General features: G+C 43.9%; 1 protein-coding gene across 2 annotated transcripts in view; it reads left to right on the top strand.

The window, feature by feature from the left end:
- Positions 1 to 17,810, top strand: part of ADK (adenosine kinase) — a 355,225-nt gene extending 337,415 nt beyond the window's left edge. For both annotated transcript variants that reach the window (XM_073686078.1, XM_073686077.1), the window contains exons 10-11: positions 2,772 to 2,858; positions 16,560 to 17,810. In XM_073686078.1, the coding sequence (XP_073542179.1) occupies positions 2,772 to 2,858; positions 16,560 to 16,684 (212 nt within the window). In that variant the 3' untranslated portion in view covers positions 16,685 to 17,810. The remainder of the gene's footprint in view (positions 1 to 2,771; positions 2,859 to 16,559) is intronic.
- The last annotated feature ends 1,988 nt before the right edge of the window (positions 17,811 to 19,798 follow it).

Here is a 19,798-nt window from a genome sequence, read left to right as displayed (position 1 = left end):
GATTGCACAGCAAACACTGGCGCGACCCAGCAGGTCAAAGACTACTTCAGACACAGGAAATGTACCGATAAAAGATGTAGATTGCAGCTGGTAAGTCTAAGACGGTCAAAAGGTCTTAGATTTAGTAGCACCACTCCAGCGCTGCAATAAAAAAAAACACACTGGAGTGGTGCTTTAAAGTGCACCTGTCAGCAGGATTGTAACATAGTTTTACATAGTTTTTAAGGTTGAAGGAAGACTAAGTCCATCTAGTTCAACCCATAGCCTAACATGTTGATCCAGAGGAAGGCAAAAAAAAAACCATGTGGCAACACTAAGCTCCACATTGGGGAAAAAAATTCCTTCCCGACTCCATACGACAATCAGACTAGTTCCCTCGAACAACGCCCTATCAAGGAATCTAGTATATATAACCTGTAATATTATACTTTTCAAGAAAGGCATCCATGCCCTTCTTAAATTTTAATAGTGAATCACTCATTACAACATCCTGCGGCAGAGAGTTCCATAGTCTCACTGCTCTTACAGTAAAGAATCCCCGTCTGTGATTATGATTAAACCTTCTTTAGTCCAGACGTAGAAGATGCCCCCTTGTCCCCGTCTCAGACCTCAGAGTAAAGAGATCAGTAGAAAGGTCTTTGTACTGTCCCCTCATATACTTGTATATAGTAATAAGATCACCCCTAAGCCTTCATTTTTCCACAGTAAATAACCCCAAGTGTAATAACCTGTCTTGGTATTGCAGACCCCCCAGTCCTCTAATAACCTTGGTCGCTCTTCTCTGCACCCTCTCTAGTTCAGCTATGTCTTTCTTATACACCGGAGACCAAAACTGTGCACAGTATTCTAAGTGTGGTCGCACTAATGACTTGTATAGATGTAAAATTATGTTCTCCTCATGAGCATCTATGCCTCTTTTAATGCATCCCATTATTTTATTTGCCTTTGCAGCAGCTGCCTGACACTGGCCACTAACCGTGAGCTTGTCGTCCACCAATACACCCAGGTCTTTTTCAGTTACAGTTTTGCCCAGTGTTTTACAATTAAGCATATAATTATACATTTTATTTCCTCTGCCCAAGTGCATTACCTTACATTTATCCCCATTAAAGCTCATTTGCCATTTATCAGCCCAAGCTTCTAGTTTACATAGATCCTCCTGTAATATAAAATTGTCCTCCTCTGTATTCATTACCCTGCAGAGTTTAGTGTCATCTGCAAATATTGAAATATTACTCTGTATGCCCCCTACAAGGTCATTAATAAATATGTTAAAAAGAAGGGGGCCCAATATGTAGTTGTGCTCAGTAAACTACATACACTGTCAGGTGGACAACATTACACTGATTAAAATGATACCTTGGTTGATGAAATCCGTCCCATGGTTCTTGTGTAATCTTTACTTTCAGTTTGGAGATGATGATATGCTCGTGCTCTGAGGAGGCCTGTGGAGGGTGATCTAGCTGGTGCTCTGCTTACATATTCATTTGTATGCTCTTATGACAAGCCACTGATCATTCATTGACCTGCCTCCTATTTTACCTAGCTCCGCACTACTAGATGCATTGTGTAAAATAGGAGGCAGGTCAGTGAAGGCACAATGAGCTGTCATAAGAGCATGCAGATGAATATGTAAGCAGAGCACCAGATAGAGCCCCTCCCCCCCCCCCCCACTCATAGGCCACCCTGAAGCCCGGGCATATCATTACCTCCAAACTGATAGTAAAGATTACACAAGAACCACAGGACTGATTTCATCAACCAAGGTATCATATTAATCAGTGTAATGTCGCCCACCTCACAGTGTATGTAGTTTACTGAGCACAATCTTGCTGACAGGTGCGCTTTAACTTGTTATATAATTCATATGTTCTTGTGCAGCTTATATTGCATGCTTTTGCATGTTTTTGTCTTCTTTGCTCTTACTATAGAAAACTATCACTTTGGCAGTGAATGGTTTTGGATGCTGTTGCCTTTCCTCTTATGATCTGGAGGGAGAACTGGTTGGGTTACTTCAACATCTGTTTTCTCTAACCAAGACAAATATATTTAGATTTGTGTTCTACAACAAAACTGCAGTGTGCAAGTATACTCAGAGGGATTTTAGGGTTATGCAGATATAACGGTTTGGGAATCAGTGTTTGCTTTGCAATTTGCTGTAAAATCGCTTATTTTTGGAAAAGTGGTTCTAGACAGTATGTCAAGAATAAGGCCCAGCTGCTATGTGTGAATAAACCTGTGTCTCCGTGACCTAAATGGGTCTGCATAGGTGCACAAACAGCTTTGCTAATTTCACTCAATGCACTAGTCTGGAATTGCTAAGTATACACATTGCGGCTGCAGTATGTTTTTGTCACGGTTTTCTTAAATTGTAGCAAAATCTCTACTTTATTTTTTCCTGATTTCAGAAAATTCCCCCCAAAAAGTTCTGCAATCCCAATAGCGGAGTCTGATCCACAAAACAGATGAGAATAGGACATGCTGTGACTCTCATGGACCGGAGACACAGGATGGATAAATGACACACTATGGGTCTGCGTGCTGTTTTAGAAAAAAACGGACAGGACTGGAACATTCACAGATGTGTGAATGTATCCTTAAAGTTGTGACCCTTTTTGCATAGTGTTTTCCATAGGTCTTTTTAATTGACACATCCTAAATTTCCAATGCACACATGGCAAAGTCCTGGATAAACTTTTCTAGTTTCTAAATTGCTTTCATTGGCATGCCATGTAGGTATGACAACATTCATTGTGGTGTTTTCTCTCCAGCTGATGAAGTTGTGTCATTCCCGGTGTTAGAAATTGACCAGAGTAAAATTGTAGACACCAATGGAGCAGGAGATGCCTTTGTTGGAGGTAAGTTACTTTTCTTTTGTGATTTTATTCTAATTGTAGATTTGTTTTTTAAATTCTGTTTTCTTAATGTATTTAAAGCATCTGTAACAAAAAAAGCCTGGCACTTTCATGTAAAATCTTTGCTTCAATGGTAGAATATCTCTTCTCAGCGTGTCATGGCATGATGCTGAACTAGCACATGGCAGGGTGTTGTACAGACTCTCTGCTGGTGCGTATCAGCAAAACTAATTGGTCCAAATAAAAATGTGCGCTCTAGGCCGCATTTACACATACTTGTGTTGCGGTCTGAGTACGCACCGTCATGCACTGACTGACCTCTGATCTCCTTACTAGAACTTGACAGCTTTATATATGCCTATAAGACTGTTGAATTTTGATTGGGAGACCTGCGACCAGGCCGTGACACATGGATGTGTAAAACAAGCTTTAACCCCTTCATGACCGGAGCATTTTCCGTTTTTGCGTTTTCGTTTTTTGCTCCCAGAGCGATAACTTTTTTATTTTTTGGTCAATATGGCCATGTGAGGGCTTATTTTTTGCGGGATGAGTTGTACTTTTGAACGACATCACTGGTATTCCCATATTGTGTACTGGAAAACAGGAAAAAAATTCCAAGTGCGATGAAATTGCAAAAAAGTGCAATTCCACAGTTGTTTTTTGCTTTTGTTTTTTACCACTTTCACTGAATGCTAAAACTGACCTGCCATTATTATTCTCCAGGTCATTACGAGTTCATAGACACCAAACATGCATAGGTTCTTTTTTATTTTAGTGGTGAAAACAAAATCCAAAGTTTGCTAAAAAAAAAAATTATAAAAATGGCGCCTTTTTCCGAGACCCGTAGCATCTTCATTTTTTGGGATCTGGGGCCAGGTGAGGGCTTATTTTTTTGCGCACCAAGCTGACGTTTTCACCAATACCATTTTGGGGTAGATCCGATGTTTTGATAATTGCATTTTACTGCAGCGTTGCAGCTAACAAAAAACGTAATTCTGGCATTTAGAATTTTTTTCTCGTTACGCCGTTTAGCGATCGGATTAATTATTTTTTTATATTGATAGATCGGGCGATTATGAACGCGGCGATACCAAATATGTGTGTATGGTTTTTTTTTTATTGTTTTATTTTAAATGGGGTGAAAGGGGGGTGATTTAAACTTTTATTTATTTTTTTTAATATTTTTAAGAACATTTTTTTTTTTACTTTTTGATTGCTTCAATAGTCTCCATAGGAGACTAGAAGCTGCAGTTGCTTGATCCCCTCTGCTACACACAGGCGATGATCAAATCGCCTGTGTGTAGCAGATTTCCTCACTTGGTATGAGTGCTGGGCGCTCATGGCAATCTGGACATGACAATCACATGGGTCTGTTGCAAACCCCGGGTTGTCATGCCAACCCATCGGTGACTAGCGATCACGTGACGGGGTCACCGATGGGCGGGCTAAGTGATAATGCTTCCGGCGCAGCGCTGTTAAATGCCGCTATCAAAGATTGACAGCAGCATTTAACTAGTTAACAACCGGGGGTGGGTCGTGATTCCACCCGCGGCTAGTGAGGGCACATGTCAGTTGTATACAATGGGTACGGAAAGTATTCAGACCCCTTTAAATTTTTCACTTGGTTTCATTGCAGCCATTTGGTAAACTCTTAAAAGTTCATTTTTTTCTCACTAAAGTACACTCTGCACCCCATCTTGACTGAAAAAAAAACACAAATGTAGACATTTTTGCAAATTTATTAAAAAAGAAAAACTGAAATATCACATGGTCATAAGTATTCAGACCCTTTGCTCAGACACTCATTTAAGTCACATGCTGTCCATTTCCTTGTGATCCTCCTTGAGATGGTTCTACTCCTTCATTGGAGTCCAGCTGTGTTTAATTAAACTGATAGGACTTGATTTGGAAAGGCACACACATGTCTATATAAGACCTCACAGCTCACAGTGCATGTCAGACCAAATGAGAATCATGAGCTCAAAGGAACAGCCCAAGGAGCTCAGAGACAGAATTGTGGCAAGGCACAGATCTGGCCAAGGTTACAAAAGAATTTCTGCATTACTCAAGGTTCCTAAGAGCACAGTGGCCTCCATAATCCTTAAATGGAAGAAGTTTGGGACCACCAGAAGACTTCCTAGACCTGGCCATCCAGTCAAACTGAGCAATCGTGAGATAAGAGCCTTGGTGAGAGAGGTAAATAAGAACCCCAAGATCGCTGTCGCTGAGCTCCAGAGATGCAGTAGGGAGATGGGAGAAAGTTCCACAAAGTCAACTATCACTGCAGTCCTCCCACCAGTCGGGCCTTTATGGCAGAGTGGCCCGAAAGAAGCCTCTCCTTAGTGCAAGACATATGAAAGCCCGCATAGAGTTTGCTCAAAAACACATGAAGGACTCCCAGACTATGAGAAATAAGATTCTCTGGTCTGATGAGACGAAGATAGAACGTTTTGGTGATAATTCTAAGCGGTATGTGTGGAGAAAACCAGGCACTGCTCATCACCTGCCCAATACAATCCCAGCAGTGAAACATGGTGGTGGCAGCATCATGCTATGGGGGTATTTTTCAGCTGCAGGGACAGGACGACTGGTTGCAATTGAAGTAAACATGAATGCAGCCCATCACAGCGATATCCAGGATGAAAACCTCTTCCAGAGTGCTCTGGACCTCAGACTTGGCCGAAGGTTCACCTTCCAACAAGACAATGACCCTAAGCACACAGCTAAAATATCAAAGGAGTGGCTTCAGAACAAATCTGTGACCATTCTTGACTGACCCAGCCAGAGCCCTGACCTAAACCCAATTGAGCATCTCTGGAGAGACCTGAAAATGGCTGTCCACCAACTTTCACCATCCAACCTGACAGAACTGGCAGAGGATCCCCAAATCCAGGTGTGAAAAACTTGTTGCATCATTCTCAAGAAGAGTCATGGATGTACTAGCTAAAAAGGGTGCTTCTACTCAATACTGAGCAAAGGGTCTGAATACTTATGACCATGTAATATTTCAGTTTTTCTTTTATAATAAATTTGAAAAAATTTCTACTTTTTTTTGTTTTTTTTCCAGTTAAGATGAGGTGCAGAGTGTACTTTAATGAGAAAAAAATGAACTTTTTAGAATTTACCAAATGGCTGCAATGAAAAAAAGAGTGAAAAATTTAAAGGGGTCTGAATATTTTCCATACCCACTGTAAATCAGCTAACATGTGCCCGGTTCAGTGCGGGCTCAGCGCCGGAGCCCGCACTGAACATGGGGGTGCTGACATGGTGCGTACTATTACGTACCACATCGGAAAGGGGTTAATAGCACAGAAAGCTTTTTGTAAATGTTGGGCCTTCACAGCACATGAACCTTACCAGTACTACAAAATGTTAAGGATTTTGTGCACATCAAGGCCTCTTTCAGATGTCCGAATTTTTCGCGTACGATAAAATCGGATTGATTATTTTAATCCGACTCTGATCAGAGTTTTATCAGAGTGTGGTACGAGTGTCAACCGATTTTCTCGTATGTAACATAGGTTGAATAAAGACCTTGGTCCGTCAAGTTCAACCTTCCTTCCCCAATTGTACTCCCTACACTAACACTACACTAACTTACTAGGACTAGGCCTTACCAATGTATTATTATTACCATTTTTAGTATTGCTGCTCTTTTACAATTAAAGGTGGAGATATTAAAAAAAAAAAAAAAAAAATTCTCCACCTTCTCCATTCTGACAGTTCATGAAAAACGGACCGCCCTTGGATGTAATCCGAGTGCAATATATATATTTTTTTTATGGACCCATTGACTTGCACTGCCAGTTTTGATCTGACTCTCTGTTCAAAATCAGACATGTCTTCGATATTTTCCGTGGACCACTCCAGTCTGAGTGAAGAATTGGTTTTATTTATTTTTTACGCCGTTCCTCGTGTGACAGCTGTCACACACTAAAAACCGCTTTTTTTTTTGCAAAATCTAGTTTTTGCATCGCCATAGTTTGAGAGCTATAATTTTTCCATATTTCGGCAGACAGAGTCATGTGAGGGCTTGTTTTTTGCGGGACAAGTTGACATTTTTATTGGTACCATTTTTTGGGTACGCGATATTTTTTGATCGCTTTCTATCCCGTTGTTTGGGAGGTAAAATGAACAAAAACCAACAATTCAGGAATTGTTTTTTGAATTTTTTTTTATGCTATTCTGCGTGTGGTAAAAGTGATAAGACAGTGTTATTCTTCGGGTCAGTACATTTACAGCGATACTACACTTACCGTATATTTTTTTAATGTTTTGGCGCTTTTACAAAATAAAAAAATTTTATAGAAAAAATATTTTTTTTAAATCGCTTTATTCTGAGAGCTATAACTTTTTTATTTTTCGGCTGATGGCGCTGTATGGCGGCTTTTTTTTGCGGAACAAGATGACGTTTTCAGCGGTACCATTTTTATTTCCATTTGGCTTTTTGATCACATTTTATTCCACTTTTTATTTGGCGATATGATGAAAAAGCATTGTTTTTGCTGCGTTTTTTATTTATTTTTTTACGGTGTGCACAGGAGTTACTTAGTGTGACAGTTTTATAGATCGGGTTGTTTCAGACGTGGCAATACCAAATATGTGTATTTTTTTTGTTTTTGCATAAATATACAGATTTATTGGTTTAATATATTTATTTTTATTTATTTAGTGATATTTTTTTTTTTATACAGTTTGAAAACATTTTTTAGACTTTTTTTTTTACATTTTTACTTAGTCCCTGTATGGGACATTCATTTTTATTTTTCTAATCACTGTTCTCATGCAATGCAATAGACATGTATTGCATTGCATTAGAGCTCTGCTGACAGTGTAAAACTGTCATTATCTCCTGCTAGACTCAGCTGCAGGCTGGGCCAACAGGACACCGTACATGTCAGACCCGGAGGCAATCATGTGACCTCCAGCTGCTATGACAAAGCCAGGTTCTCTCAGACATCATGGGGGCCGTTGGAGAGGTAAGTGGACGACCCCCTCTCCTCTCACTATCTTCTAAATGACGCGATCGCTATAGATCGCAGCATCTAGAAGATAGCAAAGGGTTAACATCATTTGGACCTGATCCAATCAGGTCCCGATGGTGTCCCCTGTCAGAACTGTCGCTCTGCACCGCACCCGTAACGCTTGCAGGACCCTGGGGGTCCTGAGCGCTGCAGGACCACCGACCTTTTATAAACTTCGGCGCTGCACAGAGCCCAGGCAGTGCCGACGTTTATATACAGTGGGCGGTCGGGAAGAGGTTAAAGGATACGTGAAAAAGTATTATTTTCCCCTCAACCATGACTGCACACCTTGAGAGAGGGACCACCCCCATCAAGGAGAGGAAACCATCTGAAATAAAAGGGCGGTACCACTCCCTCGCTTCAGTTGGTGTCCTGTCCTTGATTGGAACCTGTCTGGAAAAGAACATTTACCTGGGTCTGTTCCAGTGTGGAAGAGCGGGCACTGGCCTGTGCACCAGGTTCCAGCCTCCAGAAGCGCCGTCCGCAGCTCCTTTGGGTCCTGCGTCCGAGCGGGCGCACGCGGTGAGGCCGGCTCCAGCTTCCCGTAGACCGCTGCGCCGCCCTCCTCCTGCCGCTTCTGTCGGCCGCGTTCCAGAGCGGCAACTTCCGGGTATGACGCGCCTGACGTCACGGCGCGGGTCACGCTGGGAGAGGGGTGCCAGGTGACGTCAGGGGGCGGCGCCCAATCCAAGATGGCGGTGCCCTGTAAAGCGCTCCCGGGCCGTTTTTTTCTGTGGAGCCTCGGCCTGGGAAGGAGGGGGAGGGCCCTTGAACCGGAGGAGGTTCTGGATAGCGCTATATTATGGGGGGGGGGGGGGGGCCTATCCTGGGAGCGTGGCATGCTTCTGCAAGATGGCTGACCAGGATAGTCAAGAGCAGCAGCTAACCCTCCCGCCTCAGCAACGGAAGAGGCAGACGGACGCCTCTCACACGGACAGCCGCTCGAGCAATCGCAGTGACAGCCGCAGGAGCAAGGTATCAAACACCTGTGGACCATCCAGAAAGGAATCATCGCGTGTTCCACTACAGCCTCCGAATCCGGTACCCGTTTGTGACTTCAGGGGTGATCTTCGTGAATGTCACGTTTTTGTAATGGCAAGTCTCTTATGTGCTTCCTTCTGTAGGAGCCTAAGAAGAGTAGCGCCAAGCAAAAGCACAGGATTTGTGACCTATGCCAAACTTCCCTTCCCATAAATTGGCAAAATCCGCTTTGCCCGAACTGCATTAATAAAACTATAGCAGAAAATTCTCTGGATTTCGCATCCAATCTGAAATCTATAGTCCACGCAGAGGTTCAGGGGTCCCTGAAGGGGTTGTTTAGAGGGAAGAAAAGATCCCATAGAGATGTCTCCTCCAAATCTGATTCCTCCCAGTCTGAGGATTTATGGCTGAGTGATTCATCATCCTCTTCCTCATTGGATAACTGTAGACCCTGCTTCCCCATTGAGGGTACGGACAAACTGGTCAGAGCAGTCAGATCAACCATGGGTCTGGGGGAGGAGAAAGCATCCAAATCCCGGGAAGATGTTATGTTTGCGGGCTTTGGAGAAAAAGAGACGCTCCTTCCCAGTAAACACTAAAATTCAGGGACTCATTGACCGAGAGTGGAAGAAACCAGAGAGATCAGGGGCCTTACCCTCCTTCTCTAAAAGAAGGTACCCCTTTGAGGAGAAGGACTCTGAGCCTTGGGATAAAATCCCCAAAGTTGACGGGACTGTAGCCAGGTCATCCAAAAAAATTTCCCTACCCTTGGAGGATTCAGGCATCCTAAAGGATGCCATTGATAAAAAGGCTGACTCCTTTCTACGTCACATTTGGGAAGCTGCAGCAGGAGGCCTGAAGCCTGCGGTAGCTGGCACCTGTGTGGCAAGGTCTCTCATGGTGTGGCTCCAACAATTGGAAGACCAACTTAGGGATAAAAAGATCCCTAGAGATAGAATCCTTTCAAATCTTCCCCTAATGCAGGCAGCGTCGGCCTTCCTAGCAGACTCTGCAGCGGACTCTGTTAGACTCTCGGCTACATCAGCAAGTCTATCTAATGCTGCCAGACGGGTCTTGTGGCTCAAGGGTTGTCCAGGCGACCTACAATCCAAACATAAATTATGTTCCCTCCCGTGTGATGGCAGACTCCTGTTTGGCCAGAAGCTTGATGACCTCTTAGAGAAGGCTGGTGATAGGAACAAAGGGTTCCCAGGATTATCAGGGGACTCAAAAAGATTTAGTTTTCGGAGGAGAAAATTTAATCGGGGTCGCCCTCCGGGAGACAGGAGAAGATGGGAGTCCAAATCCAAGAAGGAGTCAGGCTATATGTTTGGAGGACCCAATACAAAAAAGTCTTCCTGACTCCAGGCCGGAGGTAGGGGGGAGGCTTTCCCACTTTATTCCAGCTTGGGAAGCCATTACATCAAACCCCTGGATTCTGAATGTTGTCAGCGGTGGCCTGAAGATACGGTTCAGCCAGATTTCTCGCTGGACCTTTAAGATTACTCCCAAGAGGAAGGTCCTGGAATTACAGATAGCCCTGGAGTCAGAAATATTAGGGCTAGTAGAGAAACAGGTCCTTCTCGAAGTTCCGATACCACAAAGGAGGAAGGGATTCTATTCCCCTCTGTTCATGATAAAAAAAAAAACAATGGGTCCTTAAGGACCATCATCAACCTCAGGAGTCTAAACCAATTGATAAAGGACCAGACTTTCAAGATGGAGTCAGTGAGCTTGGCAGTGAAGCTCTTGCACCACAATTGCTTTATGGCAGTAATAGACTTGAAGGACGCATATTACGTCCCAATTCATCCAGACTACCAGAAATATCTGAGAGTAGCCCTGTTCATTCAGAAAGAGCTGAGACATTTTCAGTTTACTGCCCTACCCTTCGGCCTCTCCATAGCCCCGAGACTATTCATGAAGTTAATAGCGGAAGTAACAGCCTTTCTACGAATCAAAAACGTAGTGATCGTTCCCTATTTAGACGACTTTTTGGTAATAGGAAAATCAGAAGTCCGCTGCTCCAATCAACTTCTAGAAGTCACGGCGGTGTTGCAACAGCTAGGGTGGTTGGTAAATACCCAAAAGTCAAAATTAACCCCAGCAAGGACTCTGGTCTTCCTAGGTCTAATCGTGGATTCTTGTCTCCAAGCCTGCTTCCTCCCAGAAGATGAGGTCCGCAAAATAATCAATTTAGTCTTGAAAGCCATGCGGTCTCCAGTGATGTCCCTAAGAGAAGCAATGTCCCTCCTGGGCTCTATGATGGCCTGTCTCCCAGCAGTCAGATGGACTCAAGGGCATATGAGACTTCTTCAGTGGGAGGTCCTGTCAGCGCAGAGGTCCTTCAACGGGCGTTTAGAAAGCAAGTTTTCTCTCTTCCTAGAAGCTGTAGATTCCCTTTCATGGTGGACAGACAGGAAAAATCTGACCTCAGGCGTGCAGTGGTCCAGACCAGTAGACCGGGTGATTACAACCGATGCGAGCGGCTCCTGATGGGGGGGTCATCTAGTAGAGCTCTCAGTACAGGGTCACTGGGCATACCACGAGATGGGGGCATCCTCAAACTTAAAAGAACTTTGGGCAGTGGAGAAATCCCTGATAGGCTTCCTTCCTCACATTCAGGGTCACCACGTCCAGGTCAGGTCCGACAACCGGACAACAGTGGCCTATGTAAATTATCAGGGAGGAACAGGGTCACGCTCCCTGATGGCTGTGGCAGACAGAATCCTACACCTGGCAGAGCAACACCTCCCATCCCTCACTGCCCTTTACATAAGGGGGGTGGAAAACGTAAGGGCAGATTTTCTCAGCCGCCACACCCTAAGACAGGGGGAGTGGAGCTTAAACTCGGGGGTCTTCCAACAGATTGTCCAGTTATGGGGACAGCCAGACATAGATATGTTCGCCACAAGAGCGAACAGGAAGGTTGACAGATTCTGTTCCTTAAACCCAGCAGAAAATCCCCATACTGTAGATGCCCTCCAGTTTCATTGGAAGTTCAGGAAGGCCTATGCCTTTCCCCCGTTAGTAATGGTTCCAGCAGTGGTGAGGAAGATTTGGGAGGATGGTGCAAGGATAATTCTTATAGCCCCTTTTTGGCCCAAGAGGCCTTGGTTCTCCCTGCTTCGACTAATGTCGGTTTCAGATCCCTGGGTTCTACCAGAGAGGCCGGACCGTCTCATTCAGAGACCAGTATTCCACGCCCAAGCCAGAGGTTTCCATCTTGCGGCGTGGAATTTGAGAGGTCACTACTAAGTAACAAGGGGTTTTCACCAGGGTTAGTCTCTACCTTGCTGGTTAGTAGGAAACCAATAACGACTAAAATTTAAAACTGAGTCGGGGAGAAATTCCTAGTTTTATAGATGCCCCATTATCAGACAAGCCTTCAATCAAGGGAATCCTGGAGTTTCTGCAAAAGGGGCTTGACCTGGGTCTAGCCACGGGGACTGTTAAAGTTCAGGTGTTGGCCTTGGGGGCGCTCTATAATTGTAACTTGGCTGGGAACTGGTGGGTCTCTAGATTTATCAAGTCCTGTGCCAGAGCCAGACCGGTTCGGTCCCTTAGAGTTCCTTCCTGGGACCTGAATTTGGTCTTGAACGCACTTACCAGTGACCCGTTCGAGCCCCTACAGGACGTCTCTCCAAAGATCCTCACCCTTAAGACCATCCTCTTAGTGGCCTTAACATCAGCTCGTAGGGTGGGTGACCTGCAGGCCCTTTTGGTTGATCCTCCGTACACACAAATTCATGATGATAGTGTCACCTTGCAACCAGATCCAGCATACCTTCCCAAAGTGGTATCTAGATCTCACTGTAACCAGGAGATTGTACTACCCTCGTTTTGCAGCAATCCAAAAAACCCAGGGGAAGTTAGATTCCATAACGTAGATGTTAAAGATACCTACTACTGTACATTAAAATGACTAGTGTATGGAGGAAGGACCATTCCTTGTTCCTGGCCTTTCAGGGGAATAGGAAAGGTCAAGGGGTGTCCAAGGGTACCATTTCTAGGTGGCTTAGGGAGGTCATTTGTTTAGCATATACGTCCACAGGAGTTCTGGCCCCGGACAATGTCAAGGCTCATTCCACCAGAACCGTTGCAACCTCCTGGGCGGAGAGAGCAGACGTCACAATCGATCAGATATGTAGAGCTGCTACTTGGTCTACACCATCCACCTTCTATAAACACTATCGGTTGGATCTGTCCTCCTCTGACCTTACATTTGGGAGAACGGTACTTCAGGCGGTGGTCCCTCCCTAGGGTGCTTATAATTCTCCAAAATTCTCTCAAGGTGTGCTGTCATGGGTGAGGGGAAAACACCAAGGTTACTTACCGGTAGCCGGTTTTTCCTGAACCCATGACAGCACCTGTAGTTTCCCCCCCTCCCCCTATTTTTCTGTTTCTCACACCCTGGTGTGCACGGTGTGGGGTGTTATATATATTGTAGGTGTTGGTTATATGTCTAACCTTTTTGGGAGGTCCTCTCAATGCTCTGTAAACAACTGACGCGAGGGAGAGTTACCGCCCTTTTATTTCAGAGGCTATGTGCCCACGATGCAGAAATGCTCAGGTCTGGCATTGTCCTGCATTAGGAGGAACCCAGGGCCAACCGCACGAGAATATGGTCTCACAAGGGGTCTGAGGATCTCATCTCGGTACCTAATGGCAGTCAGGCTACCTCTGGCGAGCACATGGAGGGCTGTGTGGCCCTCCAAAGAAATGCCACCCCAGACCATTACTGACCCACTGCCAAACCGGTCATGATGTTGCAGGCAGCAGGTCGCTCAGAACAGCATCTCCAGATTCTGTCACGTCTGTCACATGTGCTCAGTGTGAACCTGCTTTCATCTGTGAAGAGCACAGGGCACCAGTGGCGACTTTGCCAATCCTGGTGTTCTGTGGCAAATGTCAAGCGTCCCGCACGGTGTTGGGCTGTGAGCACAACCCCCATCTGTGGACGTCGGGCCCTCATACCACCCTCATGGAGTCGTTTTCTAACCGTTTGTGCAGACACAAGCACATTTGTGGCCTGCTGGAGGTCATTTTGCAGGGCTCTGGCAGTGCTCCTCCTGTTCCTCCTTGCACAAAGGCGGAGGTAGCGGTCCTGCTGCTGGGTTGTTGCCCTCCTACGGCCCCCTCCACGTCTCCTTTTGTACTGCCCTGTCTCCTGGTAGCGCTTCCAGCCTCTGGACACTATGCTGACAGACACAGCAAACCTTCTTGCCACAGCTCGCATTGATGTGCTATCCTGGATGAGCTGCACTACCTGAGCAACTTCTGTGGGTTGTAGAGTCTGTCTCATGCTACCACATGTGTGAAAGCACAACCAACATTCAAAAGTGACCAAAACATCAGCCAGAAAGCATTGGTACTGAGATGTGGTCTGTGGTCCCCACCTGCAGAACCACTCCTTTATTGAGGGTGTCTTGATAATTGCCAATAATTCCCATCTATTGTCTCTTCCATTTGCACAACAGCATGTGAAATTGATTGTCAATCAGTGTTGCTTCCTAAGTGGAAAGTTTGATTTCACAGAAGTTTGATTTACTTGGAGTTATATTATGTTGTTTAAGTGCTCCCTTTATTTTTTTTGAGCAGTGTATGTGGACTTAATAGCCTTTTATATGGGGTGACCACTATTTATTGCCCAGTGAAAAATTTAAAAATGATCTGCTTATTTGCTGTATTTGTCAACATAAAACCTTATCTTCAGCACAATACCTCCTATAAACAGGCATGCATCTGTTACTTGTGCAAGAAATGAGAGCAGGGAATGAACAATTACTGAAGGAACTAATCAATTTGCTGTATTATTAATTAAGAACATTTTATCTGCCTGTGTGTAAGGACATTAGTTAGCTCAACCAATCTCTAGTGATTATTTTATCAGATTATTTTTTTTTTTAGATAACTATGTATTGGTCATTTGTCAATTGAGGTTTTTTTTGTCTGATGCCATCACTTAGACCCAAGCTGCTGGAAGGAAATTAACTTAATTGCTCCCAGCAGCGTTCCTGTCTCAGTCACCACTCTGTGACTTGCACCCCCTCTGCATCAGGGCCGACTGTTTGTCAGTGCTGGGGAGCGGTTACAGCCGCTGCTCTCTATACAGAGTGGTGAGTGAACCTGCGCTGGCGCTTCCCCATCACTGAAACCGCAACGCTGCTGGGAGAATAAAGATAATTTCCTCCCGGCAGTGTGGGTAAAGTGCTGGCACCGGGCAAGTTCATAATGCTATTAACCTACAGATGCATTTCACAAAATTAGAATATCATCAAAAAGTTAATTTATTTCAGTTCTTCAATCCAAAAAGTGAAACTCCTATATTATATAGAGTCATTACACACACAGTGATCTATTTCAAGTGTTTATTTCTGTTAATATTGATGATTATGGCTTACAGCCAATGAAAACACAAAAGTCACTATCTCAGTAAATTAGAATACTTTACAACAACAGCTAGAAAAATGTTTTTAAAATCTGAAATGTTGGCCTACTGAAATGTATGTTCAGTAAATGCACTCAATCCTTGGTCGGGGCTCCTTTTGCATCAATTACTGCATCAATACAGCGTGGCATGGAGGCGATCAGCCTGTGGCACTGCTGAGGTGTTATGGAAGCCCAGGTTGCTTTGATAGCAGCCTTCAGCTCGTCTGCATTGTTGGGTCTGGTGTCTCTCCTCTTCCTCTTGACAATACCCCATAGATTCTCTATAATAGATTCTCTATGGGGTTAAGGTCAGGCGAGTTTGCTGGCTAATCAAGCATAGTGATACTGTTGTTTTTAAACCAGGTATTGGTACTTTTGGCAGTGTGGACAGGTGCCAGGCCCTGCTGGAGAATGAAATGAAAAAAAGCTTGTCAGCAGAGGGAAGCATGAAGTGCTCGAAGATTTCCTGGTAGACGGCTGCGCTGACTTTGGTCTTGATAAAACACAGTGGACCTACACTAGCAGATGACATGGCTCCCCATACCATCACTGATTGTGGAAACTTCACACTAGACCTCAAGCAGCTTGGATTGTGTGCCTCTCTACTCTTCCTCCAGACTCTGGGACCTTGATTTCCAAATGAAAATTGGAACTCTGGGACATTGTGGAGTGTGTCAATGACTGCCTTCTGGACATCTGTCAAGTCAGCAGTCTTCCCCATGATTGTGGAGCCTACTGAAACAGACTAAGGAACCTTTTTTAAATGCATAGGAAGTCTTTGCAGGTGTTTTTGTTAATTATTTTAGTTAACTGAGATAATGACTTTTGTATTTTCATTGGCTGTAAGCCATAATCATCAACATTAACAGAAATAAACAATTGAAATAGATCACTCTGTGTGTAATGACTCTATATAATATGAGTTTCACTTTTTGTATTGAAGAACTGAAATAAATTAACTTTATTGATGATATTCTAATTTTGTGAGATGCACCTGTACATATTAACCCCATGTCTGCAAGTTAATAGTGTTTTTTCAGGTGACAGATTCCTTTAAGGCAAGTTGCATTTCTTGTTTCTTTCACAATATCCTTTCATATTTATTTTTTTATGTATATTAAAACACTTTGCTATTTCTAACTCGCATCCATGTTTTTTTTATTAATGGTGTTTGGTGCCGGGTCTTTGTGATGTAAACTCAGACTATTGCAGTCTCATGAGCTTCAATACTAAGGGACAACTTATGTACCTATTGTTTTCTTTACAGGTTTCCTGTCTCAGTTGGTGTCGGACAAACCCACAGAAGAGTGCATTAGAGCTGGCCATTATTCTGCTAATGTAGTCATCAGACGGGCTGGTTGTACTTTCCCAGAAAAACCAGACTTCAAATAAATAAAGGGAGAAAACCCATGAGCCACATGCCCTGAAGTCCCTACTTCTACCATCTCCTTTTCACAGACCGATAAAGGAAAATGTTTGTTTTTTTTGTAACCTCAAACAAATTGTACTATGTACCCTCCTCCCATACCGCTCTACCTCTGCACCATTGCCTCTTGTCCAGTATTTGGGGAGGGAAAAGTTCAAAAAATCACTAACATAAATTGACCGTCAATATTTCAAAGGACGTTTCAGATGACAGGTTTAGTTTATCCTTTGCAACTGCCATAAATGTAAGGTGGAGGTGCCCCCTCTGGGACCCCCATCTGATAGGAGAGCTGATTTTGCACCAATCGCATTTGTAGCAGCACCTTGGTTTGCAAAAGCGGGATCATGGGACCCCAGTTTTCCTGATGTATGATTATGCCCACCTAACATAATTGTGGCATATCCTGTGGTTATGTCATAAATGTCTTTTGGTGGTAAAACATCTTAAACAGACAACATAAAGCCAGATTTTCTTTAGCGTCATCCCAGTTATGCAATGCTAAATGCTGTTTCCCAAAATTCCTATAGGGTCCATTTCACTGATGAGTAGCATTTACAGTTCCCATATATTCAGTGCAGAGTTGGCATCTCCATGCCACCATCTCCCAAACTGCATGGGTTTCATAGCAGTAAAAGTTCTGGTGCTGAATGACCCGGTTGGAGAACACATGAAGACATGGTGAACGATGCAGAGCTTAGACCATTTTTGTAATCCAATTACTTTCTTTCAACAATGTCCTCAATGTAAGCTACGGATGATTTTTGACATGTTCTCTTTATTTAATGATGGTGCAAATACTGTTAGAATCAGGTACAGAATTATTCAAGCAGGATTGTCTTGATTTATTAAACATGGTATGCCAAAATGTATTTTAAATCCCAACCAGGTCAATAGATGAAACACCTGCTTTCAGCGGTTGCTATTCTCTATTGCAGTGTTTGGATAAAAACGCACAGTTTATTAACAACTTTGGAGAAAGCTTTTGTCTCTTTTTTTCCCCGTTCCCTTTTTATTAGTATGTGATGTTGGCACAGTCTCTGTAATACAATATGTAATTTGATACTGACAAATAAACAGAAATTACTTCTATAATTTCTGCTTCTTGGCTTTTTTTTTTTTACATGCTTGCAAATTTTTACAGGATTTAGTATTTTGTTAAAATTGTGTCTGAATTAAATGTAGAAACAAGTAAATAGATATGAGGGGACATGTCTGAATTGTATTTTTGGTGATAGATATAACACCTGCTTCTCCGATAATGTTCAGTGAATGTTCAGTTCACTATACCAGTGCCAACCTATCCTGGGCTCGATCAAATAGTTTCATGCTAGGAAAACAGAAAATCTAGTTATATTTTCACGCAATAACGTAATGACCACATCTCCTATGAATTGATAGTATGCAATGTGTGCAGCTAGAAGTGTTCTTTCTAAGGCTGCGTTCACACATTGCGTATTTTTCTGCGTTTTTTTACGCGCGTATTTTCCTGCTTTTTTTACCTGCGTTTTTTTACGCCGGTAAAAAAAAAGCACCTCCATTCACACACTGCGTTTTTTCCTGCGTTTTTTTACGCAGGTGCAGGAGAAATGAAGTGTGAGGAGCATGGACACCTGTATGTAATGTAATGTATGTGTATGTGTCGTGTGTGTCCTGTCTGTGTCTGTGTCGTGTGTGTGATTGTGAGTGTCCCCCTAGCAGTGTATGTACAGACAGCTTCTGGCTGCAGTACATACACTGCTTTAAAAGAAAAAAACTATGGATACTCACCTATCCGATGGATGGGAGAGGCGTCCGGACCGGTCCCATGGCTTCCAGCATCTGCCGTGAAGCAATCAGCTGACTGTCAGGTGACCGGCTTGTAAATCAGCTGACCGGAAGCCAGTTACAAGCCGGTAAGCTACAGTCAGCTGAATGGTTCTCCGGCAGATGCTGGAAGCCGCGGGACCGGAGCGGACGCCTCTCCCATCCATCAGATAGGCGAGTATCCATAGTTTCTCCTGCGCCGCCGTAAAAAAGCGCTGGAATTACGCAGTGTGTGAACACCGCTGTTTAATTCCATCGCTTATAATGGGCAATAGGAGAAATCGCGGGACGCAGCTGCGTAAAGAATTGACATGTCAATTCTTTACGCAGCTGCGCTTTCGCGCTGCGTAATATTAGACTGTGTCTGAACGGCAAAGTGAATTTCCCATTCACTTTGCTGGCAGACACAAGGCACATTGCGTATTTTGAAAAAGCGCGCGAAAATACGCAATGTGTGAACGCAGCCTAATTCTGCTTATGCATCTTCAGTACTTATTGCAGATCCCAGGTTAGGGGCCCCATACACAATGAATGATGGCTTGGTCGATGGTTCGGCTGGCAGCTAGCTCTCCTGACTCCCACATACAAAGAAGTGCTCAGTCTGCCGAACATTCCTTCCTTTGTTCTCCACAACAGAGCCGCTGCCGTACTCCTCTAGCGACGACTCATCTTCCTGAGAACAAGTCATCAGTCAGAAATTGGAAATCCTGGATCCTTATCTCCTTCGCCATTATCTGTTAGGAGAGAGTCGGCGGCTCCCACATACATTAGACCAGACCTGCACAACTTGCGAAGAGTGGGCCGCATTTGTCCCTCTAAAGGATTTGCTGCGGCCCGCAGAGCTGTCCGGGAGACACCAGCTCCCTTCTTCCTATATTTAAATCTATTTGCATCTTTCACTGGTTTTGATTGATGTTCGTTTAATGTGTTAGGTAGGGGGCCTTTAGTTTTCCAATCTGTACCTCACAGCTCAGAATTTCACAATTCTAATTTAGTTTTTAGGTTTGGCACTAGTGTAGTGTTTTTTTTTTTAAAGGGCAGACTCTTTTATATGAACTCTATGGGGCCAAATAATCAAGACTGGTCTTCATGGAGTAAAAGAGGCTCCAAGTTAACTAGGAGGTGCATACCTCTTAACTCCTTCGGAACATGTGCCACCCCATACTCAGCAGGCGATGGCTGTGTGTTACAGCCAGGACCTGCCTCTAATAATCGCGGGTTAAATGCTGTTAAACTCTGATAGCGGCATTTAACATGCTGGCATGGGAGCGCATCAT

The sequence above is a fragment of the Phyllobates terribilis genome, unplaced genomic scaffold (assembly GCF_046119375.1).
Source record: "Phyllobates terribilis strain yellow unplaced genomic scaffold, ASM4611937v1 Scaffold_5__5_contigs__length_657084704, whole genome shotgun sequence".
NCBI classification, from domain to species: domain Eukaryota; kingdom Metazoa; phylum Chordata; class Amphibia; order Anura; family Dendrobatidae; genus Phyllobates; species Phyllobates terribilis.
Note: the sequence above shows the minus strand (reverse complement) of the source record. Positions and strands in the feature narration are given on the sequence as shown.